This window comes from Podarcis erhardii (assembly GCF_964252035.2).
Source record: "Podarcis erhardii genome assembly, chromosome: 1".
Lineage (NCBI taxonomy): Eukaryota > Metazoa > Chordata > Lepidosauria > Squamata > Lacertidae > Podarcis > Podarcis erhardii.
The window spans coordinates 118207894-118232940 of record NC_138497.1 but is presented as its reverse complement, the minus strand read 5'-3'; the positions used below and the strand labels follow the sequence as shown (position 1 = coordinate 118232940).

General features: G+C 42.5%; 1 protein-coding gene across 1 annotated transcript; it reads right to left on the bottom strand.

The window, feature by feature from the left end:
- Positions 1-466: 466 nt before the first annotated feature.
- Positions 467-23484, bottom strand: CHRNA1 (cholinergic receptor nicotinic alpha 1 subunit). The gene is made up of 9 exons (XM_081841532.1): positions 23280-23484; positions 21304-21449; positions 19849-19893; positions 18965-19074; positions 17342-17537; positions 14283-14520; positions 11726-11949; positions 2588-2827; positions 467-1252 (listed from the first exon to the last, which is right to left on the bottom strand). Exons 1-9 carry the CDS (start codon positions 23320-23322, stop codon positions 1121-1123), a joined length of 1374 nt encoding a protein of 457 aa, XP_081697658.1. The 5' UTR covers positions 23323-23484; the 3' UTR covers positions 467-1120.
- Between the last annotated feature and the right edge of the window lie 1563 nt (positions 23485-25047).

The following is a 25047-nucleotide window of genomic DNA, read 5'->3' as shown; positions in this document are numbered from 1 at the left end:
CATTTAGAATTGCAGTCAATTGGCCTGCTTATCTCATATCCGAGCATGTGTACAGGAGACATCTAAGTACTCCTTTGGATGCTAGCTTTATCCCTGACTGTGAGAATAATGCTAAGAGGATCAAGCGAATTGTGAGTATTGCTGGCAACTGAAAAAATAAATCCCAAAGCAGAACTGAGATTGGGGTGGTGGTTCTTAAAAAGAAAGAAAGAAAAGAAAATGAAGTATGTTACAGAATTACATTTAATAAAAAGTAAGTGCTCAGAAGGGGCTTCTGAATATTTCTGAGTAAACATGGTTTTGATAGGCCTGCAAGCAAGAATCACAGCTGAGGAAAGAGAGTAGAAAACAGCTTGGTAGACTTCAGTCAGTGACTATTTTCTCTTCTTCTGCATGGGCCACTTTCAGCAGAGTGTGGGCGATTCAGATCACAGATGTGCTCAGCCAAGTTTCTCTGACAGAGTCATTTGGAACATATCTATTTATTCAAAAAAGCAGTAAGGAATGGGAAGTGAGAAAATTGTGGGTTGATGACTTGATGAAGACATGACTGCCAATGGGTTGAAGACATGGCTCGGGATGGTGTTCAGTTTTTGCATCCTAGATTGCCAGTGAATAGGGACGACCAATAGACAATGAGATGAACCATTGGTGTACAGCACCAATGCTGTTTTTCTTAAATACCCAGAACAGACCAATGTCCTAGGCTCATTGACCTGGTGATTTGAACATAAGAGGTTCTGACCCAGTGCTTTAGCAAGCTGGTTAGGTGCAATGAAAGCCATGCCGGTTGACATTACAGACGCTAGTCAATCAAAAACTTAGCAGAATCACACTTTCTGGAGCCTGAAATTGCCAGTTCGAAAGATTTTATCCCTCCATTTAGCCCTGTTTAGGCAGAGACAGATTAACAACACATTAAAGAAACAGGCTTGGATCTTAAGATAAGCAAAGTTAAGGAAGTTTCTGGAAGGAAAGCTTACTGGCTGCTGCTCCCAACCTTCAAGCTTCTTTGAAAGGTTTGCTTTGCTGAGGAGATGGAAGACTTTCCTTCCATGAACTTTCTTAAATGAGCACATATTCAGATCTAAATCAAGCTATCCCACTTGGTTTTCGCTTTTCAGCCTTGCTGCTGTAACTCGATGAGGCGACCAGCAAAGACAGCCAGTGTTCCAATGATGCAAACTAACATGAAGATGCCAAGCAGAAGGTGATCCACTACCATGGCAACAAACTTCCATTCTTCGGCAGCCTGAGGATGGGGAAAATAAAAAAAAGACAAGAGGCAGTTAGAATGATCTTGGGCCTAGTCATTGTTTGCACTAGGGAGTTGGCACATTTGAGCATTTATGCTTCTCTGTCTTGGAGGAAAAAATATGTTATTCTGTATGTTCTCCATTGCAGGAACAAACTTCAGTATGTAATGCATTCTAGTCAAAAACATGTCCTTGCATCATTGTGAGAATGACCTGAAACAGAGGAGTTTGACTATCAAAAAATATGTGTGTGATTTGGTGCCATTTTAGTGCACATTACAGAGTATATGCTGCCCCCTGGCCGGAGCTTGATGCACCGTGAATTATTTCGATGAGTCATTTTGTTAGGCCTTGGGTCACAAGAGGGAGCCAAATACCATAAAGCAGCGTTTGTCCAAATTGTGGCTGAGTGGAAAAGGAGAAGAAACAACAAAAGAGACTCGTGGCAGCTTAGTTTGAGACAAACTGGCTTGTGATGGCATCTGCTTTCATGCCACAGGATTGATTCCTTCTTCCTTTTCGAACAACAGATTAATACCGCTCCTGTTAGGGAGCCAGATATGCGAGAGAGGTTTCCGGCATCAAGGAACAGCGTTTTGGTTCCGTATCAGAAGCAGGTGTGTGTCATCATGGAGGCTATTCTGAGCCCAAGGACTCTGAGGACAAGGGTCCTCAGAGAATCCCCTTTGGCAGGCCTGAGCCTTGACTTGCGCCAGGCCTCACCGTGCCAGAGATCAGTGCTTGCCTCACAACAATAGCCAGGAGATTAATAATGGTATCCCTTAAACCAGGGCTAGGAAAACTGTGGACTTGCCAGATGTTGTTGAACTCCACCTCCCAGCCACCCCGGCCAGCTCTCTCCACCTCAGCATCAATCCGTTGCTTGCCTGAATACAGTCTAGATTTCAATGGCACAGGTTCACTCATTTAAAACAGATTAAATGGTAAATCTGGACTATTTTAAAAGGATGCCCTCACAAACCCAAATTTGCAGGAAGCGTGCACTGATTTAGGATTTCATCTTTAATCCTGAAACCACTCTTGCTTGCCCACATGTTCTTTCTTCCCCTCTGCACTTAGGAAGCACTTAGGTTTTAGAAAAAAACCCTCACATGCTGTTGATAACTCTTAGTTATCATTCTTTAACAGGTGCATTTGAGACATTACAGCCTGAAATGGGGAAGCTGTGGCCGGCCAGATGTTGTTGGACTACGACTCCCATCATCCCTGATCATTGGCCAAGCTGACAGGGGCTGATGGTAGTTGAAGTCTTGCAACATCTAGCAGGCCAAAGATTCCCATCTCCTAAAACAGAAGGAAAAGGTCCTTACATTGTTGGATTCCTGGTCTGACTTCATTGTTTCAGCAATGTATTTGATGCCCTCAATAGCACTTTTCACATCTGGGTTTTTGGTGAGCGACGACTGGAAATTGACAGCAGCCGGACTTTGCTTCCCAGAGATTTCAGAAATATCAATGTCTTCAGTAAAAATCCTTTTCTCCTGCTTGTTTCTGGAAGGCCGTTTCATGGTTGAGAAGAACATGACGTTTGGAATCGTCTCGATAAAAATCTGAAAGAAGTTAATATTTGTTTTACAGTCAGTGTCTTTTTTTTTTAATAATAATAAAAATAAGAATGAAAACAAGGGGCAAATATGTTCTCCATCTTGGCCTCAGAATAAAAAGGTTTCCTTTCTGAGATTTGGGCTTTCTTCTGCTTGTGATGCCTGAGGCCCCAGGAAGCTGTCTGAGTTTTTCAGGTGAACAGATCTTTAAGACTCATTTAAGTGAAACCACATACAGATGGATACTAACCCCAAGTAATGCACCGTTATCAAATCAGCATGTGAAGCTGGAACTCTGCTGACTTGATCAGTTTAGGATCCAGATGTTGTTTTTATTATTATCTTATCCGTATTGGGTGGGCCTCCACTGGCTCCAGAAGGACTTTCCTTCTTCACTCCTTCCCCTAGCCCTGCCGAGGCCTCCCAAAAAAGCACAGGCTGTTGCTGGATGCGGGAGTCAGTAGAAACTATGCACAACCAGATTGCCTTTGACTCACACTAGTGTGACCACCTCCCCTTTATTCATTTGTGAGCAGTGATGCTACCAGGACAGGACTATGAGGCAGACGTCACCTATTCAGCAAAACAGAGGTATAGCTTAGTTGGTTAGAACATGGTGCTGATAACAAGAAGGTTACAGGTTTGATCCCTGTAATAGACAGGGGGTTGGAATAGATGATCGTCAGGGTCCCTTCCAACTCTATGATTCTATAAAAACAAGGAGGCCCCAAAATTCACCAGGCCAGGCTTACTACATTTTTAAGTATGTCAAATAATACACATTCCCCCTCTAAAGACCCTGTAAGGCCATTAAGTCCAGACTAAGCTAAATTTCTGTCCATGGAGTTTTCTTGGCAGGGATACTGTAGCAGCTTGCTGGTTCCAGCTCCAGGTGGATCACATTTAGACAAAACTCTCCACTATGACCTGTCTGTCTTGGGTGGCCCTGCACACCATAGCTCATAGCTTCTATTTTTTTTTTTTTAAATATTTTTATTAGTTTTACAGAATAATAAAGAACAAAGAATAAGATACAAAAGTTTCATAAATCATATTTCTTTTACAGAATCTTTTGGACTTCCCCACATCTTCCCGAATCTGCATTATTTATAATACTAACTTCAGCATTTTGTTATCTTATTTCATCGCTTATTGTATCTTTCATTTTGTCATATTACCCATTTCAATATATTTGTAACCCAATATTCATAATACAAAGTCTTCAGCTATTTATTATCTTATTTCATTACTTATTGTATCTTTCAGTTCATTATTGTATCTTTCAATTCATTACTTATTGTATCTTTCAATTTCATGTTACCAAAGTCAAAGTTATTGTAACCATGGTCTTATATATTGTGATTAAAACATAATGCAATAAAATTTTTTCTTAATTTCACCTCTCTTTTCTTGTGCCTTAATTTTCATTTCACCTAATTACCATTGCTGGGGCTAATATTTCCTAAAAAGTGCATTTTCTTAACATTCATACAGCTTATAATATTTTTGTAAATAGTCCTTAAATTTTTTCCAGTCCTCTTCCATTTTTTCTTCTCCCAAGTCTCGGATTCTGCCAGTCATTTCCGCCAGTTCCATATAGTCCATCAACTGCGTCTGCCATTCCTCCAGTGTGGGTAAATCTTGTGTCTTCCAACACTTTGCGATGAGAATTCTTGCTGCTGTTGTAGCATACATAAAAAAAGTTCTATCCTTCTTTAACACATTCTGGTCTACCATGCCCAGAAGGAAGGCCTCCGGTTTCTTAGGCAAGGTATATCTAAATACCTTTTTTAACTCATTATAGATCATTTCCCAAAAGGCCTTCACTTTCGGACATGTCCACCAGAGATGAAAGAACGTCCCTTCCGCCTCTTTACACTTCCAGCATTTATTATCAGACAGGTGATATATCTTAGCCAGCTTGACTGGGGTCATGTACCACCGGTATATCATTTTCATAATATTTTCTTTCAGGGCACTACATGCCGTGAATTTCAATCCGGTGGTCCATAACTTTTCCCAGTCCTCAAACATAATGTTATGTCCAATATCCTGTGCCCACTTTATCATGGCGGATTTGACTGTCTCATCCTGTGTATTCCATTTAAGCAGCAAGTTATACATTCTTGATAGTAATTTGTCTTTAGGTTCTAACAATTCTGTCTCTAATTTCGATTTTTCCACCTGAAACCCAACCTTTTTATCTGTTTTGAAAACTTCCCGAATTTGAGCATAATGCAACCAATCTCGCACCTTGCTTTTTACATTTTCAAAACTCTGCAGCTTCCAATTGTCACCATCTTTTTCAATTAATTCCCAATATTTTGGCCAGTAGGCCTCCATGTTAAGTCTCTTACGTGCCTTGGCCTCTGCCGGTGAAAGCCACCTTGGTGTTTTGCTCTCCAATAAGTCTTTATATTTTGTCCAGACCATAAAAATTGCTCTTCTAACAATATGATTTTTGAACATTTTATGAACTTTAACCTTGTCGTACCACAAATACGCATGCCACCCAAAAGCGTTATCAAACCCTTCCAGATCTAGGACATCAGTGTTCTCTAACAAAAGCCAATCTTTCATCCAGCAGAAGGCTGTAGATTCATAATATAACCTCAAGTCTGGCAGGGCAAATCCCCCCCTTTCTTTCGCATCTGTTAGTATTTTAAACTTAATTCGGGGCTTTTTGCCCTGCCAAACAAACTTAGAGATATCCTTCTGCCACTTTCCAAAACATACCACTTTGTCCACAATCTGCAGGGTCTGAAACAAGAATAACATTTTCGGCAAAACATTCATCTTTATAGCTGCTATTCGGCCTAACAAGGAAAGTTTTAGTCTTGTCCAAGTTTCCAAATCCCTTTTGATTTCTGACCAACATTTCTCATAGTTGTCCTTAAACAAATTCAAGTTTTTAGAAGTCAGGTACACCCCTAGGTATTTTACCTTTTTAACCACATTTAATCCTGTCTCTTTCAAAAACTCATCTGCTTCTGTAGACGTTAGGTTCTTTGCTAAGACCTTAGTCTTTTGCTTGTTCAACTTAAATCCCGCCACCCGACCATAATCGGAAATTAAATCCAAAACTCTTTTTGTACTAGAAACTGGCTCCTGTAATGTTAATACCAAATCATCTGCAAACGCTTTCAGTTTGTATTGTTTCACTCCGACCTCAATGCCCCGAACTGACCGGTCCCTTCTGATCATATTCAAAAGCACCTCCAGGACCGAGATAAACAATAATGGGGATAGAGGGCACCCTTGTCGTGTCCCTTTTTCAATATTGAATTCCTCCGTCACCACATTGTTTACTATCAATTTAGCTTTTTGATCTGAATATATTGCATCTATACCATTTTCAAACCCCCGTCCCACTCCCATCCCTTCCAAATTTTTCTTCATGAACATCCAAGAAATATTGTCAAAGGCTTTCTCCGCATCAATAAAAATTAGAACCGCTCTAGTATTAATATTTGTTTGTAAGAGTTCCAAAATGTCAATAATGTTTCTCGTATTGTCAAACAAATGCCTACCCGGGAGAAAGCCTGCTTGATCTTTGTGAATCACCTCGTTCAGTACTTTTTTAAATCTATTTGCCAAAATATCTGCAAAAATTTTGTAATCCACATTTAGGAGTGAGATGGGACGGTAGTTCTTAAGTTGAGTCTTTTCAGTTTCTGTTTTAGGAATCAATGTGATGAAGGCTTCTTTCCACGTTTCTGGTGCCTTCTTACCCTCCATGATCTGGTTACATACCTCCATCAAGGGTTGTATCAAATAGTCTTTCAAAACCTTATAATATTTGGAGGTAAGTCCGTCAGGGCCTGGAGATTTGCCTAATTGGAGATTCTGTATGGCACTCTCGATTTCCTGCTGTGAAACTTTAACATTCAGGGTTGTTCTCATTTCCTGGGAAATTTTTTGTAATCCGTTAGTTTGGATAAATTGATCTATCTCAGATTCTTTCTGCGGCCCTTGTGCATAAAGATCTTTGAAATATCTCTGGAAACATTTCCTAATTTCTTCAGGCTTCTGAACCATTCTTCCTTCAATCTCTAGATTTGTAACTGTATTTAGTTTTTGTCTTTTTTTCAACTGCCATGCTAGCAGTTTCCCACACTTGTTTGCTGACTCGAAAGATCTTTGTCTCATTTGTTTAATTTTCCACTCCACTTCTTGGTTTATCAATTTCATGTATTGGGCCTGGAAAAATTTCACTTCTCTCAGCACTTCCTTAGACTTGGGCCTGGATCTTAATTTCCTTTCACCCTCACTTATTCTCTCCAATATCTTCTGCTTCTTTTCATTCCAGAGTCTTTTCTTTACAGTGTTTTGTTGTATGAGAAACCCTCTCATCACCGCTTTACTTGCGTCCCAGATTGTTCTTTTTTCCACCGTAGTGTTTAAGTTTATCTCAAAATAATCTTTTAACGTTTTTTGGGCCTTCTTCACAATCTCCTGATCTCTGAATAAAGTGTCATTCATTTTCCATCGGAAGGATCCGGTTATGTTTAGTCTCAATTCCATTTTCAAAGCATTATGGTCGGAGCAAGTTTTTGGGCAGATTTCCACTTTTCTAGTTTTAGGTGCCAGTCCTTTAGTTATCCATATTTGGTCGATTCGTGTCCATGACTGATGAGCTTCAGAGAAGAAAGTTCCTTCTTTTCCTAGGGGGTTCTTGACTCTCCATATATCAATCAAATCCATATTGTCTGTCATTTCAAAAAAAGTTTTAGGTAGTCTGCCTTCTTTTGTTATATTTACACTCTGCGACTTATCCATATTTACAGAGACAACCCCATTCATATCTCCCAACATAATGATGTTGTTATAGTCTAGATAGTCCAGTAAAGTCTCATGCAGCTTCTTAAAGAATTCCGATTTTCCATCGTTTGGTGCATAGATTCCTAATATCAAAATTTTTTCTCCATGTGTATAAATTTCAATAGCCAAAATTCTGCCTTGTTCATCTTTAAATAGAAATTTCGGTGACAGGCTCTCCTTTGCATAAATCACTACTCCTCTTTTCTTAACTCTGTCCGAGGAAATAAATTCTTGGCCTAACCTTTTATTAATTAGCACTTTCCGATGAAGCCTTGTCACATGTGTTTCTTGCAGGCAGATAATGTCCAATTGTTCTTTCTTCAATATATGAAATACTTTCCTTCTTTTTTCTGGAGAATTTCCGCCATTTATATTCCAACTAAGAAGTTGCAGAGACATCCTGAATCAATTTATGGGCCTTACAATGGGGTGTCTAGATCACCCGTTCCCGGCGGTGGCAGTGATGGTCCAGCTCCAGGCTGTTTGGTTTCTGGTGGTGGGGGTGGCCAAGTCGCAACTGCTCCTTTCTGGAGGTCTTCCCCGTTGTCGTAAAGAAACTTCTGCTGGTCCTCTGGTGTTCTGATTCTTATTTTCCTTCCTTTATAGCTGAATGATAGTCCTTGCGGGAACTCCCACCTATAAGGGATTGTGTTGTTTCTCAACAGCTTTGCCAATTCTAAGTATGAGGCTCTAAGATCCAATAACAATTTGGGTATGTCTCTGTAAATTTCAGCCTTTTTACCTTCTATCTCTAGGGATTTTTTGAAATGTAGGCCTAGTATCTTGTCTCTTTCTTCTCTTGATCTCAAAATAACCAAACAGTCTCTGGACTTGTCTTTCTTCACCGATCTGCCCAATCTAAATGCAGTCACAATTTTAAAGTCTTTATCTTCTTCTATTCCCCAAAATTTGGAGAATAAAAGTGTCAAAAATCCCTCCAAATTACCTTCCTCCAATTCTGGGACAGCTCTCAACCTAAGGTTATTCTCCTTGTTTCTCAATTCCACCATCGACAGGTAGGCCTGTTGTTCCCCTACCTGTCTTTGCAGGGGCTTGATTTCACCTTTAATCTCATCAACTTTTTTGCTTGCTTGCTCCGCTTTTTGATAGGCTTCCACAGCTAATTTATGGTTTTCAGCTGTAGCTCCTTGTAGATTCTCAATTGCCTGTGTATTCTGGGAGACCTTTTCAGATAATGCACCAATAGTAGTTGTTGCTTGGTCTATTTTTAGTGATTGATTGTCCACTTTTTGATTTAAAATTGCTAATTGTTCTAAAATTTGTTTCAAAACTGTGTCAGATCCTCCTGTTGCCATGTCCTCTTCAGCAGGCTGTTCAGCCTCCACCTCCTGTGCTGTCAGGACGGTTGGAACAGATGATCTGCGATGATGAGCTAAAGTTGTTTGGACAAGTTGCACAGGCTTCCTTTCTTTTTCTTTCTCTTTTTCTCTTTCTTTAGCTTTGGCTGCTCTTGTTTTCCCTGTGGCACTCATTCCACACCTGCCTCTTGTTCAAGGTCAAATTTTCCTTTATTCCATGAGAAAGCAAGTCCAGAGTACAAACAATTAAACCACAGAAATTCCAAACAAAGTATGTTTCCCAGGCCTCTGTAACTCCACAATCCTCTAGGGGGAGTATCTTAAAGTTTCAGGGAAGGAGAGGATTTTTCCGCCATTTAAAGTTTCTATAATCTCTTTTTTTTAATTTGTAATTCCAAGACAATAAGGAAGGTTCGCAGAGTCCTCTACTTTTTAGGCTAAAACCGCTAGGAGCCAGATTGGTAATTGCAACAGTGTTTTAAAGTCTCAATATATGTAGCAGCTTAAAATCTTGTTACTATAGTCCGCAGTTTGACAGCTCAGTTACGACTGACAGCCCGACGACTTGCGTTCTTGAAACAAAGTCCCAAATACAAGTCCCATAGGCAGAAATAAAGTCTCTCTTGGTCTTTTAAATAAGAAGACTGCAAATTCTGTAAATGCACAATAGTTCCACTTTACAAAGCTCCCATTAAGCGCCTCAGCGCTCCTCTGTGCCTTTGCTTTGATCTTGTAAGCAGTATCGGGAGACGGACTTCCTTTTACTCGTCACCCGTTTTCAAACCCGAAAAAAGATATTTTAAGTCCAAATTGTAGTTCACTTTACTCACGGGTATGTAACTTGACAAATTGATGTTCACAGGAAGAAAGGTCGGCGCTCATCAGCAGCAGCTGCGCGGCTTCGCCTCCCGCAGAAAGAGCGATGAACTCACAGCGCCGCTCCCCCTTTCGCGCTCCGGAGCCCCTTACGGGGTCCCTTCCACACTTCTGGGGGAGTTCCTGGCGCCCGCCGAGTCCCACGGCCACGGGCTCCCTCTGCCCGTGGTTTTTTCTAACGGGTCGTCGCTATGCCGCAGCGAACGACCCTTTCCTGCGGAGCCCCTCTTCATACAGTGAAGAGGACCGCCATCGCCGTTTCGCGCCGCCTCCGGAAGCTCATAGCTTCTAAAAGACGCCTGCTTATTGGGAGAAAAGTGATGACAAACCTAGACAGTATCTTAAAAAGCAGAGACATCACCTTGCTGACAAAGGTCCATATAGTTAAAGCTATGGTTTTCCCAGTAGTGATGTATGGAAGTGAGAGCTGAACCATAAATAAGGCTGGTTGTCGAAAAATTGATGTTTTTGAATTATGGTGCTGGAGGAGACTCCTGAGAGTCCCATGGACTGCAAGAAGACCAAACCTATCCATTCTGAAGGAAATCAGCCCTGAGTGCTCACTGGAAGGACAGATCCAATACTTTGGCCACCTCATGAGAAGAGAAGACTCCCTGGAAAAGACCCTGATGTTGGGAAAGATGGAGGGCACAAGGAGAAGGGGACAACAGAGGACAAGATGGTTGGACAGTGTTCTCAAAGCTACGAACATGATTTTGACCAAACTGCGGGAGGCAGTGGAAGACAGGAGTGCCTGGCGTGCTCTGGTCTATGGGGTCACGGAGAGTCGGGCACGACTAAACGACTAAACAACAACATCAAGGCTAAATTTACCTAACTGCACTAGTAAATTCCAGAAGGAAACGAAGTCTGAAATGTGGGGGAATGACTGGTTAAGTATTGCAGTCCATAAAGAAATATCAGTGTTTCTGTCAGCTTGCCTGTTTCTTTCTTTTCCTCCTTTTGGAAAACCTTCCCCAAAATCTTTAAGTTATAATGCATAAATAGGCAATGTTGTCATGCTCTAAATTTGCGGCTGTTTTTGTCCCAGAGCTGCTCCCTACGTTAATGGAACACACCCAGTACTAGTATTATGGGAGAGAAAGAGAATTTTCTCTCTGTTCTTTCTGTAAAGCATACATAATTTAGTTGGCACCCAGTTAGCTACTTATAGATCACCTGTTATACCAACCTTAAAGAGGTCATTTAGTGACTCTTTCCATTGAAAGAGTGAGAGACGATCTCTTCCCTCTTTTGCCTACCCTTTGCTCCTTATTTGAGTTTAGCAGTTTAGATATTCTAAACTTGTCTTTATAGTTGAAAAAGACAAGTTTAGAATATCTATCTGATCCATCTTGCACCCTTTCCCCCTCATATTGAAAACTGAAATTAAACTGGTACCTTGGAGACGTAAGACAGGGCCATGGGTGAATTAGGATTTGAACCAGATCCAACACTTTGTTGATCTTTATCCTATAAAGCAGGGATGGCCCTTCAGATGTTGTTGGAGTACAACTCCCATCATCCATGACCCCTGTGGTCATGCTGGCTAGGGGCTGATGGGAGTTGGAGACTGGAGGGTCTCAGGTTCTCCCCATTTTTGCTATAATAAATGCCACCCGGTCTGAGGCAGCAAGCCCAGCCCAGCCTTTTCTATTAACCCTGTATTCTGTTCTGAGCTTTGCAACTGTTCCAAGGGACATGTTTCTGACTATAGCTTAGGGTTGCTATACGTCCGGAATTTTCAGGACATAGCCAGTATTCAGTCCCCTTAAGCAGCGTCCGGGCACAAATCGCTGAAATGTCCAGGGAAAACCCATAGATATGGCAGCCCATGTCCAGATTTTCACTTTTTGAAATATGGCAACCCAACTATAGCTCATCTCACCTTCCTCACCCACTGCGGCATCGTGTGAGTACTTGGAGATCGGTGGTGGGTATTGATCACAATGACAGTGATGATGATGGAAGCTATGACGAAGACCATGGTGAACAGCATGTATTTGCCAATCAAGGGCACTGCGCTAGAAGTGGAAGGGATCAGCTCCACAATGACCAGAAGAAACACCGTCAAAGAAAGCAGGACAGAAATGCTCAGAGTCATCTTCTCCCCTGTGACAAAGAGTAAACAAAGAATGTGATTTTTTAAAATACCGTATTTTTCGCCCCATTGGACGCACCGGCCCATAGGACGCACCAAGTTTTTTTGGGGGGAAATAAAGAAAAAAAATTATTTCCCCCCCAGGCGCTTGTGGGGCCGGCAGCGGGGAGAAGCGCTCTTCTCCCCGCCGCCCGCCTGCAGACCAGGTCCGGGGACAGCAGGAGGACGCGCTGCGCCTCCCAGCTGTTCCCGGAGCTTGCGGGGCTGGCGGCCGAGAGAAGCACGCGTCTCCCCGCCGTCAGCCTCCAAACCACATCGGGAGACAGCGGGATGGTGGCGTTCTGCCTCCCCGCTGTCCCCCGACCTTGTGGGACTGGCGCTGCGGCTCTCCTGAAGCCTGGAGAGCGAGAGGGGTCGGTACGCACCGACCCCTCTCGCCCTCCAGGCTTCAGCGAAAGCCTGCATTCGCCCCATAGGACGCACACGCATTTCCCCTTCATTTTTGGAGGGGAAAAAGTGCGTCCTATAGGGCGAAAAATACGGTAACAATTTTTTTAAAAAAATCTTAAACTCATTTTTTAGTATTCTTTTGAATTATTTTATTTATAATTTTCAATTTTATACATTTCAGTAATTTTATAATCATTTTAACATTTCAAAACTTGACTCCTTCCCCCCTCTTTCTGCAGTTCCTTAAATCTATTTTTTAAAATATTTTCTGCATATCCAAATTAACTTAATTTGCTCATTTATTCATCTACTTTAAATATATGCTCTTAAAAAAACCTGCAGGTTATTACAATAATCCTGCATATGTCCTTATCTGTTTATACTCAAACTCATTTATAAGAAAATACAAAAACACAACTGGATAGAAAAAAGAAAAAGAGAAAAGAATAGCGAAAGAATAATGAAAAAAGACCCTTTATCACATTTATGTTGTGAATATTATATTGTTTACCCACACACAGCGAGGCAGATTCTCCCAGCTCTCATCTGGGTGCTTACTTACCCAGGCAGAGGGCCTTCTTGGTAGTGGCACCCGCCCTGTGGAACGCCCTCCCATCAGATGTCAAGGAGATAAACAACCACAGTGGTACCTCTGGTTATGAACTTAATTCGTTCCGGAGGTCCATTCTCATCCTGAAACTGATCTTAACATGAGGTTCCATTAGCAAAAGCGCTCCTCCCGCTGTGCTTCCACTCGCATCCCGGAGCAAAGTTCGCATCTGGGAGCAACTACCATATTTTCTGCTTGATAAGACTCACTTTTTCCCTCCTAAAAAGTAAGGGGAAATGTGTGTGCGTCTTATGGAACGAATGCAGGCTGCGCAGCTATCCCAGAAGCCAGAACAGCAAGAGGGATTGCTGCTTTCACTGCGCAGCGATCCCTCTTGCTGTTCTGGCTTCTGAGATCCAGAATATTTTTTTTCTTGTTTTCCTCCTCCAAAAACTAGGTGCGTCTTGTGGTCTGGTGCATCTTATAGATAGAAAAATACGGAACTTCCAGGTTGGCACAGCTCATAACCCAACGCGTGCGCAACCATAAACGTTCGTATCCAGAGGTACCATTGCATCTGACTTTTAGAAGACATCTGAAGGCAGCCCTGTTTAGAGAAGTTTTCAATGTTTGATGTTTTATTGTGTTTTTAATATTTTGTTGGGAGCTGGTCAGAGTGGCTGGGGAAACCCAGTTAGATGGTCAGGGTATAAAATAATAATAATAATAATAATAATAATAATAATAATAATAATAATAATAATTTAAAAAAAATTATTTTTCTCCTAGTTTCCCACCCTGAGAGATCCTTCCTACCCTGCCTTTTTTGTAGGGACCTCCCACCTCCAACTGTCCCCTTCCTGTGTGTGCCCTCCTATATATATATCTGATGTGAATCAGATGGGATAAGAGGCAGAGAGAGGCTTTCGCAATGGCCGATAACAGATAAAACTACTTCTCCAATGGGGAAGCCAAATTAAGGGACAAGCTACCATGTAATTTCCTAAGCCGCCATCAAAACAGATGAATAATCAAGGTAGGCCTGAATAATCAAGAATAATCAAGAGGGCAGGTTGTTCCCCCGGGCTGTGAGTCACAGTACACTGGTACCTCGGGTTAAGAACTTGCATCGTTCTGGAGGTCCATTCTTAACCTGAAACCGTTCTTAACCTGAGGTACCACTTTAGTTAATGGGGCCTCCCGCTGCCGCCGCGCGATTTCTGTTCTCATCCTGAAGCAAAGTTCTTAACCCGAGGTACTATTTCTGGGTTAGCAGAGTCTGTAACCTGACGCGTCTGTAACCTGAAGCGTTTGTAACCCAAGGTACCACTGTATCCCACATACCTGAATCTGTAGGCAGGTAAAACACTAATCCGGTTAGGAAAGAGAAGAGGAGGCAAGGGATGATTACATTGACGATGAAGTAGAGAGGCAACCGCTGCAACACAAAGTGATAGGTGATGTCCAGGTAAGGTGTGGTAGGGCAGCAGGCGTAGGTAACCCAGTGCTTCCAGCCTCGGTAATCTTTCATGACCCATTCTCCGCTGGGCATGAAGTTACTCAGATCTGGACGGTCACTTTCCTGAGAGGAGAATGAATGCCATTAACATAATATCTAAGGCCCGATGCTCCTTTACATTCAGGAAACATTCGGTTCCATTTAAATACTGTAAAACCAATATCTCCTTTTGTTGTCAGGATAAAATAAACGCTTAGCCTGTTTTTCTGAGGGGGGCGAGAAGTTACAGGGACCCAGGGTTTACCAAGGTTTGGTTTCATTTGCGAGGGTTATAGCATTCTTGCAATATGGTTATTTATTTGCAAATGTATAGGCTGAGCATAAAGGTAAAGGTAAAGGGACCCCTGACCATTACGTCCACTCGTGACCGACTCTGGGGTTGCAGCGCTCATCTCGCTTTGCTGGCTGAGGGAGCCGACGTACAGCTTCTGGGTCATGTGGCCAGCATGACTAAGCCGCTTCTGGAGAACCAGAGCAGTGCACGGAAACACCATTTACCTTCCCGCCGGAGTGGTACCTATTTATCTACTTGCACTTTGACATGCTTTCGAACTGCTAGGTTGGCAGGAGCAGGGACCAAGCAACGGGAGCTCACCCCGTCGTGGGGATTCTGATCGGCAAGTCCTAGGCTCTTTGGTTTAACCCACAGTGCCACTCGCGTCCCTATTTGTGTATATACTGGCCATAGCTGACAACTCCCTGGGGCTCTGGCTGCCCAAGCACCCACAGAATTCCTCATGAAGGGGCTACGTAAAGGTAAAGGTAAAGGGACCACTGACCATTAGGTCCAGTCGTGGCCGACTCTGAGGTTGCGGCACTCATTTCGCTTTATTGGCCGAGGAAGCCGGCGTACAGCTTCCGGGTCATGTGGCCAGCATGACTAAGCCGCTTCTGGCGAACCAGAGCAGCGCATGGAAATGCTGTTTACCTTCCCACTGGAGCGGTACCTATTTATCTACTTGCACTTCGTGCTTTTGAACTGCTGAGTTGGCAGGAGCAGGGACCGAGCAACGGGAGCTCACCCCGTCACTGCTTCCACATCCAATCTCCAGAAATACAGTCACTTAAAAGGTTTCCAGTGCCTAAACTCTGCTCTTTGTGCCTTGGTCTAAAATGGCACTTCATACAATCTAAGCACATTGCTTCCCCACAGAATCTTGGGGGCCGTAGTGTACTCCTCATGGCGCTATAGCTCCCAGCACCCTTAACAAACTACAACCCCAAGCTTCTCTGCGGAAGCCATGCGCTTTGAACACATGGTGTATATAGCAGCTGGGAAAGAGGAACATCTGCCCTTCCCAAAATCTTTCAGTTACTTCCTACCCATTAAGCAAACTTAAGAAAAATGGAGAGACAGCTGGTTCCCATGGAAACACATCTCCAGGCTATTCACACTCTTTTGCCACATCTGTGGGCCGGCCAGGTATTTCCTCAGAGCAACCCACATGGTAGCCCCGCTGACAGAAACTGCATAAGAAACTGATAACAATATGTAATTTCCCCCTATGCACAGTGTTTAAAAGAACACTTGAAAAATAAAGAACTATGCAGCTTATATATCTATTTGCTCCCCCCAAAAAATTTCCCTACCTAAATAAACTCCACACACCAAACAATATATCATGCAAATATATGAAGGTGTGTGTGTAGGCGGGTGCTACCCCTCCCCGGCAAAAAAGAAAAGAAGAAGAAAGTAAATAAATATTTAAAAGGTTAGAACTTTTCACAAGTAGCAAAGATGAATAAAAGCAGCTTGGCACAGATATCCAGTGAGGTTTCGAAAGAGCTTTGTGTCTCATTCTATGACTCTAACAAGGCCTTAGGATTCTTGAATTGCAGGCCCCATCCCTCAATACAACAAAATGGCTGGAAGTGCAACAGCAGGGAACAGTCAGTTTGCAACCTAATGCCACAAACTGGCAGGACAACGGGGAGGAGGAAAAGGAGAAACAGGATTGCAGTGAAGGGTGTAGCCGGGACTGGGACACACCGGGGCAAGTTGGGGTTGGGAAGAAGAGGTTGGCGTAGGAAGGGCTCATAGGGTGAAAAAACCAGAGCAGCGGGACCCATCACCAGAGCCAGAGGGACATAGGGAGCAGTGGTGCTCCAGGAGGCTGAGGCAGACAAAGGCCCACAGCCCATCTCCCTAGCTGGCCAGGTGGGGCTCGCTAGCTCTGGCAGGAGGGGTGTGTTTCCTCCCTTGGAGCAGGTGAGGGTCACCTGCCTCATCAGGCCCAGGTGCTGCAATCAGCCTGCAAAGTCCAACAGGGAAGCAGAGCTGAGGGCTGTGTCTCCTCAACTGCTCACATTGATAGGCCTCAGCTTGGATGCTCTGGAATCTCTGAGGGAATTTGGACATGTGGATTGTCCCTTGACTGGAGACTTGCCGCCAGGTAAGCCACGGGTTTGGGGCACCGAAAGGTTAATTCTGTTACTATTGAAGTCAGCTAGCTAAGAGAGGTATGGGGTGGAGGTGTTTGCTTAGCAACCAGGGAGAGTGGCATGACGGTTTGCTGAGGTAACACATGTGGAGTTCTGAGGGAGGGCTCCTCTGTATGTTTGGTTCGGCGTCTCTGTGCCATATACAAGGCAGACAAAAACTCCCTGTCCTTTTCTCCTCAGATTATGTGCTGCTTTTGTTCAGTGTTATCAGGATTTCTTTTCTCTCTGGGCTCTGTCTTCATTATTTAAGCGGCTTTGCCAATGAAGACAAATGACTTTTGACACCGAGGGAAGCTTCAAAAGCCCTTCAAGCACAGGACTGTCCTCCAAAGTAGGAACACAGAGGAACTCTTTTCCAGCATAAGGGCCCCATTCCTCAATACCAAAACACAAAGGGCCTTTGGACCCTGGTCCTTGTCTCATATGCCCAGATGCTACCTACCGGAAAGATGGCGACCATTGTGCCATCGTATGTCCATGTTCCCAACTTCATACTACAGTTCTGCTCATCAAATGGAAAGTGGGTGACTATAATTTCACAGTAGCTTTTGAAAATAGCTGGAGGAGTCCAAGTGATGTGACCTGTATAGTCTAAGAGTACTTTGGTATCCTGGACGATAGCAAAATCTCCATCTGCACTGTAAAAGGAAAGAGATGAACACCAGCGCTGTGAATCCTATTCATTTTCACTAGCAAATGAGACACAGCAGCTACCAACAACTTTTGGGAAGGCTGAGGGTTAATTTAACAGTGGAGTTCTATACAGTGGTACCTCAGGTTACATACGCTTCAGGTTACATACTCCGCTCACCCAGAAATAGTGCTTCAGGTTAAAAACTTTGCTTCAGGTTGAGAACAGAAATCGTGCGGCGGCAGCAGCAGGAGGCCCCATTAGCTAAAGTGGTGCTTCAGGTTAAGAACAGTTTCAGGTTAAGTATGGACCTCCGGAATGAATTAAGTACTTAACCCGAGGTACCACTGTACAGATATAATATGCAGTTTCCAGTGTTGAACGTGGGCTAACCCGGTCACACCAACCAAATGCAAAACTACTACTCCATATTGTGTTTCTTGTTTGATCTGAAATACAGCAAATGTCTTGCATCTGCTTGAAGACATGTTAGAGGGGAAAAACAGAAGTCGGAGACAGGAACTTCCTGTCTGCCCTTTCCAGTGCTTTGGCAATTTTTTTTCATAGCACATAGGGTTTATATTTCACTTTTTCTTCCCAAATGAAGCCCAAAGCTGCAACAGCCAACACAAGAGCATCTCAACACCCACCAGCAAAACAAAACTATCAGAATATTCAGTACAACAAAGCAAGTCAAATTGACACTCATGTCAAAACAATAAATCCATTCATCTGATAAAAATTTATTCAGCTCCAATAGTCCACCATGTGGCCTTGGTGTGCCCATTTGATGTGCCCATACTAAGCTTAATTTGTACAGTGATGGGTCCCATCTCAGGGAGATGATCGTGGCCACTGATGAGTAAACCTGAATATTCTTCTACCTCTGTGACCCAAATTTCTTCATCCTCACATGCAGTTGGAACCTAAGTCAGCCCTCAAATGTGCCTGGATGACAGCTTCTGCACTTCCTGACCACTGAATATGCTGGCTGGGACTGATGGTGCCTTGAATCCAAAAACCTCTGGAAAGTCACAAGTTCCTTAGCTTTGCCCTAGTGTTCCTCTTGCAGACCCTTATCTGCCAGCCCATAAGTGCCCATGGCAGCCATGGGTAGCATCAGGAATTATGCAAAACAAAGCAGCTCACAGAAACGCCGTTTACCTTCCCGCTGGAGCAGTACCTATTTATCTACCTGCACTTTGACATGCTTTTGAACTGGTAGGTTGGCAGGGACCGAGCAATGGGAGCTCAGCCCGTTGCAGTGATTGGCAAGCCCTAGGCTCTGTGGTTTAGACCACTTGGCTAAAGTTAGCTGGAGCTACTGGGGGGAAATGCTCTCATCGCAATTACGTAGTCACATACAGCACCTGGACTCATTTGCAGCCTTGCTATGTGACTGCTGAACAATTAACATGAAATAACGTTACTTACTTGTTGTACAAAACCAAGTCTGGACGCCAGAGTTCGCTTGAGGCGACGCGAATTTGTTTCACACCACCATAATCTTCTGGCTTCCATTTCAGGTTTACATCTTCCCATTGCTAGAAAATGAATTTAAGAGAGTTTAAAAACAAACAAACACCCCAACAACTCTTTCCTCTAGTGTGGAATGTAAGCCTAAAACAAAGCACTTATTTTATGGGGTGAAAAAATTCTGCAACTTATTTTGCCCTGTGTTCATGGTAACTGGAATAATTACTTGAAACTAACATGGCCATTTCCTTTTTGAGAACGAATATCTGTATGTACCCGTTATCAGCAATTCTCTGGCCACATTCACCATACATTTAAGGTGCTATGATACCACTTTAACTAGTCATGTCTTCTCTCAAATAATTTTGGGAGCTGTTGTTTGTTAAGGGTGCTGAGAGTTTTTCAAAGACGCCTACCCCCTCGAGCTAGAATTCCCAGAGTGCTGTAACAATAAATCCTTCTTCACAGGGAACTCTGGGAACTGCAGGGAGTTCTGTGAGGGAAATGTGTGTGTCTCTTAACAACACTCTCAGCACTCCTGAACTACAGCTCCTGGAATTATTTGGGGGAAGCCATGACTGGTTAATGTGGCATCATAGTGCCTTAAATGCATGGTGTGAAAGTGGTGGCCTCTATAGCTAAAATCAGTGCAGTTCTGAAAGGTTAGGTCTGCCATCTTGATACAAAATGGCATCCAATTTCATCCCAAAATAGATGAAAACCTGTCCCCATTGTGCAAGATTGGCTTAAGACGTCTTACGAGGTGTCCAAATGCAGAGTGAACAAACAGACAAGCTTGTTAAATGTGCAGTAGATTAATGAAAAGGGTGACAAAGAATTACCTGTTTTAGACGCACGTTGGTTGCTACAATCTGATTCACTTCATCCTTAAGAGAGCAAAACACTAAGATTAAGGGGAGAGATCTTAGCAGGAAAAATGTACAGTAAGACATACTGGTAAATAGCTATCTGCTACTATTCCTGACTTTTCCACCCTATTCCTTTTTTCCCACTATCAAAATGTAGATTGTAAATGCCTGCTTTGTTTTAGTCTGCATACGTGTCGTACACTTAAATCATGCAACTGTCCCTGAAGAATTCCGGGAGCTGTTTGTAAAGGGTGCTTGGAACTGTAGCTCTGTGATGGAAAAACTACAGTTCCCAGAATTATTTCCGCGAAGCCATGTGCTTTAAATGTGCTTTCATCGTACACTGATGGCACTGTATAAGGGCACTTTATTGTGGACTCAATGCTGCAGAAATACCCTACAGGAATGTTAAATTTGTTTTTGTTTTTGTTTTATTTGCATTTGTTAACATTCTTATATTACATCAGTAAACGTTGTCATATTACATTACAGGACTCACTATAATATAATTTCCAACATGTATACAAAAATTATATACAAATTTTATATACCTAGAACAAAAAAAAAAAGAAAAAAGAAAAAAGAAAAAAAGAAAAAAACAAAGAGAAAAAACAAAAACAATTTCCCCCCAAAATCATATACATACCAACACACTAGACTTCCTGTCTTTTCCGTTGTATATTCCTTTCTTACAAATGAATGTACTCTTATTATTGTATATTTCTTTACATATTATCTAATACATTCCTATGTCAATATGTGCTCTTAGTCTTATTTCTCAACTCGGTCTCACTCCAACGTCAAACAAATGCTAGCGTAGATAGCGAACCTTTACTGTATTTTTGAACATATGTTTTATAACTATCCCACTTTTCCATAAATTTTTGTTTTGAATTGCTTCTCAGGGTATTTGTTAACTGCGCCATTTCAGCAAATTCTTGTAGCTTGTTGGGGGGTTATATTTTGATGAGGACAATGTTGAGTAGACATCATGGAAAGCTTTCAATGGTTAGCCAAGTTGTCTGTCGGTTAGACCTGCACACATTTCCACTTGATAACTTTGGGACAACTTTGTTGGACAAAATCAAAGTTACTTGAACTTAATTCTCATTGAAATCAATGGAACAGGCTAGGTATTATTTAAATCACATTGATATCAAAGGGGTGTTTTGTGTGTTTTTATGTAGGGTTGGATCTGGGCTAAATCAGTTGAACTTAGTCCAACTGATTTAGCCCAGATCCAACCCTACATAAAAACACACATACACACAATCTGCTGCCTAGTTAAAGGGGTGCACCATTTTAGTTGGTTAAACTGTTTATAACCAACTAATCAATTAAACATTACACCCTTCAAATAATTAAAACTGCTGCTTATTACTACTACAACTAACAATAATAATGGAATAATTGAAATTTGTACTATACCACATTGATCAACTGGATAAGCTGTAGTCCAACGGTAACGTTAACACTATCAAGGTGGTTGCTTACTGGACGAATAACTTTGTTATAATGCTCGAATAAATTGGCAACCAGACGAGTTTCATGATCAGAACCCAGGACCAGAACAACTGCAGGACAATATAGAGCAAGACTTGTTAATTTGGTGTTGCAAAATTACTATTATTTCATCCTATTCCTGTAAAAGAGTCTGGAGTTTGGACATAAAAGCATTAATAGGTCCAGAAAGTCTGATAAAAGTTGGGCAAATCTGCTGGCAAAGCCTGGGTTTACCTTCTTTTGTGACGGAAATTGCTGGCTAAATGACTAATAGATGCATTGTGAATAGCTAGGAAAAAGCTGGAAACTTCTGTACTGTTGTGTGCTAAATGGGAACATACCTTTTGCCATAAAGTAAACCTGCATTCTGAGATAGTTTTGAAGTAGTGAGACTGAGAAAACTGCAGAAGGAGGGGTGAGCTGAATTTTGAGGCTTTCTATCTGGGGACGTAGAGATGCCACTCTCTGGAGAAATAGATGTTCAGTGTTAGAGTTTTTAAGCTTCCTCCTCCACCTATGCCCAATTCACATCTTATCTGACTATATAATAAAATGGTAAGGTGTCGTCGCTCTGTTTTTATTGTCTGTTTTCCAAGGTTCCAAAGGCAGGTTGCTCTGTGAAAACAGTGTGCTAATGGGAGGGGGGGTGCAGAAGTGAGCAAGGGCAGGTGTAGTCCTCTGGTGGCAGGCCAGAGGGAAAGAGAAGAAATTGGGGAGGGACAAGTGAAGCTGGGGGTAAAGGGGGCATTTGAAGAAATAAGAGGGAAGGAGGTGTGTGTGACAGTTTTAGGCTGCTAGTGATGTTGGAGGGAGAAAGTTGAAGAGGAAGAGGACTTGAAGAGGGGACAGGTTGTGGGGCTGAAGTTAATGGGGCCATTTGCAGTGATGTGGAGGAGCAAGAGGATACACTGGGAGGAAAGAAGGGGAATAATGGTCAGAGGAAGGTTGTGCCTGTGGTATTTGGTTTAAGAAGGCTTAAAGAAGTAAATCCAACTTCTTAAACCACTGTTTTGCTTTTTTGTTTGGTTTGCTTTACAAATGTTGTGGAACGTCGATGATTAGAAGGAGATAGTGCTATGGTCGTACAAAGACACAGCCCAATCTTATGCATGTTTACTCCATGACAAATCCCATCAAATTTAGTGAGGATTACTCGCAGTTAAGTGTGCATTGGGCAGAAGCTGCAGTTTACCACAAGACCTTTGGTGGAACGTCTACATCTTTTTTTGAATGAACTAGAATCCCGAGGAGTTTCACCATTCATAAGTTGTTTGTGCTATTTAAAAAGGGACATGGAGGATCCTATTTATGACTGCAAATGCTGCTCTTAAAGAATGCGGATGTCTGTATCTCAGAAAACAAACCATCTCCTATTTCTTCTGCAGACCGGAAAGGTCTAACATTTCAGAGGGTACGTTTAAGACCCATTAACAGTCTTTTGGCAACACATGGAGCTGTCAATCAGTTCTGCTTCCATATCAAACTTCTGTACAAATAGAGGAAAAACATTCACCATATTATATTATACTTTAAGCTTTACCGTATTTATTTCATGTCCCCACATACATTTTAAAAACATCATATTTATTCTTCTTTTTGTTATTTATTATTTAGTGTGTTTTTTTTTCCACGGAAGCTTATTGTTAGTTTTACCCCTCATATTTCATTCTTTTCTGGTTGCAGTTTAGGGTTGGGGAAAAGATCTCCAACATATATATAAAACTGCGTTCAGCTAAAGCTCATCATAAAGCTATAGGAAGAATCTTATCTTTGTAAACACATGCTCTCTCCATCTATAACACACACACACACACACACACACACACACACACACACACACACACTCATTGCAACGAGGCAGAAGCCACACCAAAATTATACTGCTGGTTGAAATGATTTACCTGGTCCAAGGAGCAGGAAGATTGGTAGACCGCAGACGTCCATCCCTTTCCCTCTTGTATATAAACACTGGGACTTCCAGAGAGTTCAAGATCTGTTACTGAGTAAAGCTTCGCCGCTTCCAACTAGGGCGTTTAGGAAATGTGACCACGGAGTTATTGTTTCACGGCACCTGCTTATGGGGATGGCAGCTGGAAGCCGTCAGAACTGTTTGGAAATGGGAACAGGGTCTATTTTTGCCGAGCGCAAGTCCCCATGGCTCACAGTCGGGATTCTTTTTGTCTAAGTTACACATTCCATTGTCATGTGTGTATGTATAGCAACCAGCAACCCAGGTTGAAGATCATTTGTTCCAATCCATGGAAGAAAATGAGGCACATTCTAAAGAAACTAGACTTTGTGTCAGATTGAGACCCTGAGGCCAGCTTATACCTATTATATTTCCATAGGTTGGGAGCTAGTACATTTTCTCCCCCATTCAATACAACATTCATCATCAGAAGCAGAACAATCACCGGCCTTTTGGGCTAAGTTCAAGGGTAGAAGCAGAGCAATCAGTTTCTTTCTCTGCAATTTTCTCCAACCCTGCTGCTAAGGTGGAGTTGGCCAAATGGGTTGCTTTTGAGAGCTTCTGTTACATAAGCTTTCTAGCAGTGATTAGTTCCCCCCTGAAACAAAAACAGGAAAGTTGTGATAGCACAAACGCTCAGTGCACTAAAGGCTTTTTCTTCTTATAGTTATATCTAGGGGTTTTGCTCTTTTGCTTTCAAAAAGACATTCAGAGTGTTTTTCACCACCATGTGTAAGCTAGCTCAGGAATTAAGCTGTTTAGGAGATTATTTTCTTCACTGTGTCCTTCCCAGCTTAATGAACCAAAAAAGGCTAATTTCTTTCCCTCCATCATAGACACAGACAGATATGACTACTCAAGGTCCATATGGTTTAGCATCTTTGACTAGTGGCAACTCAAACAGGTATCCTCTGGAAGCTCACAAATAAGTACTACTCTTTGTTGTTGTTTAGTCATTTAGTCATGTCCGACTCTTCGTGACCCCATGGACCAGAGCACACCAGGCACTCCTGTCTTCCACTGCCTCCCGCAGTTTGGTCAAACTCATGCTTGTAGCTTCGAGAACACTGTCCAACCATCTCATCCTCTGTCGTTCCCTTCTCCTTGTGCCCTCCATCTTTCCCAACATCAGGGTCTTTTCCAGGGAGTCTTCTCTTCTCATGAGGTGGCCAAGGTATTGGAGCCTCAGGCTTCAGGATCTGTCCTTCCAGTGAGCATTCAGGGCTGATTTCCTTCAGAATGGATAGGTTTGATCTTCTTGCCATCCATGGGACTCTCAAGAGTCTCCTCCAGCACCATAATTCAAAAGCATCAATTCTTCGGTGATCAGCCTTCTTTATGGTCCAGCTCTCACTTCCATACTACTCCAGTACTACTCTACCCTACTCTTTTATTCCCACTATCTACTAGTGTGAGTTATGCCACTTTTAATTATGGAAGTTCCTAACTATCATGGCTAACAGCAGCTAAACATCTTTTCGGGAAGGAAATTAAGGATAAGGCCCAATCTACTGAATGTCCTTTCGAATGAGCCATTTCTATACGTTGGCCCCCACAGATGTTGTTGGACTACAACTCCCACTATCTCTCATGGCTTAGGTTGGCGGGTGTTGGAATCTGGCAGTATCTGGAGGGCTAGAGGTACTACCCCCCCATCCCTTCTATGCTGGAAATTGATCATAGAGAACCAGCTCCAAAAC

Bases quoted from the DNA above. Each gene is read 5' to 3' on its own strand.
- CHRNA1 (XM_081841532.1), bottom strand. From the start codon at position 23,322: ATGGACGTCTGCGGTCTACCAATCTTCCTGCTCCTTGGACCAG. The intron at 14,521-17,341 runs GTAGGTAGCATC...TTCTCCTCTCAG, and splicing joins CAATGGTCGCCATCTTTCCG to GAAAGTGACCGTCCAGATCT. The intron at 11,950-14,282 runs GTATGTGGGATA...TCTTTGTCACAG, and splicing joins TTACCTGCCTACAGATTCAG to GGGAGAAGATGACTCTGAGC.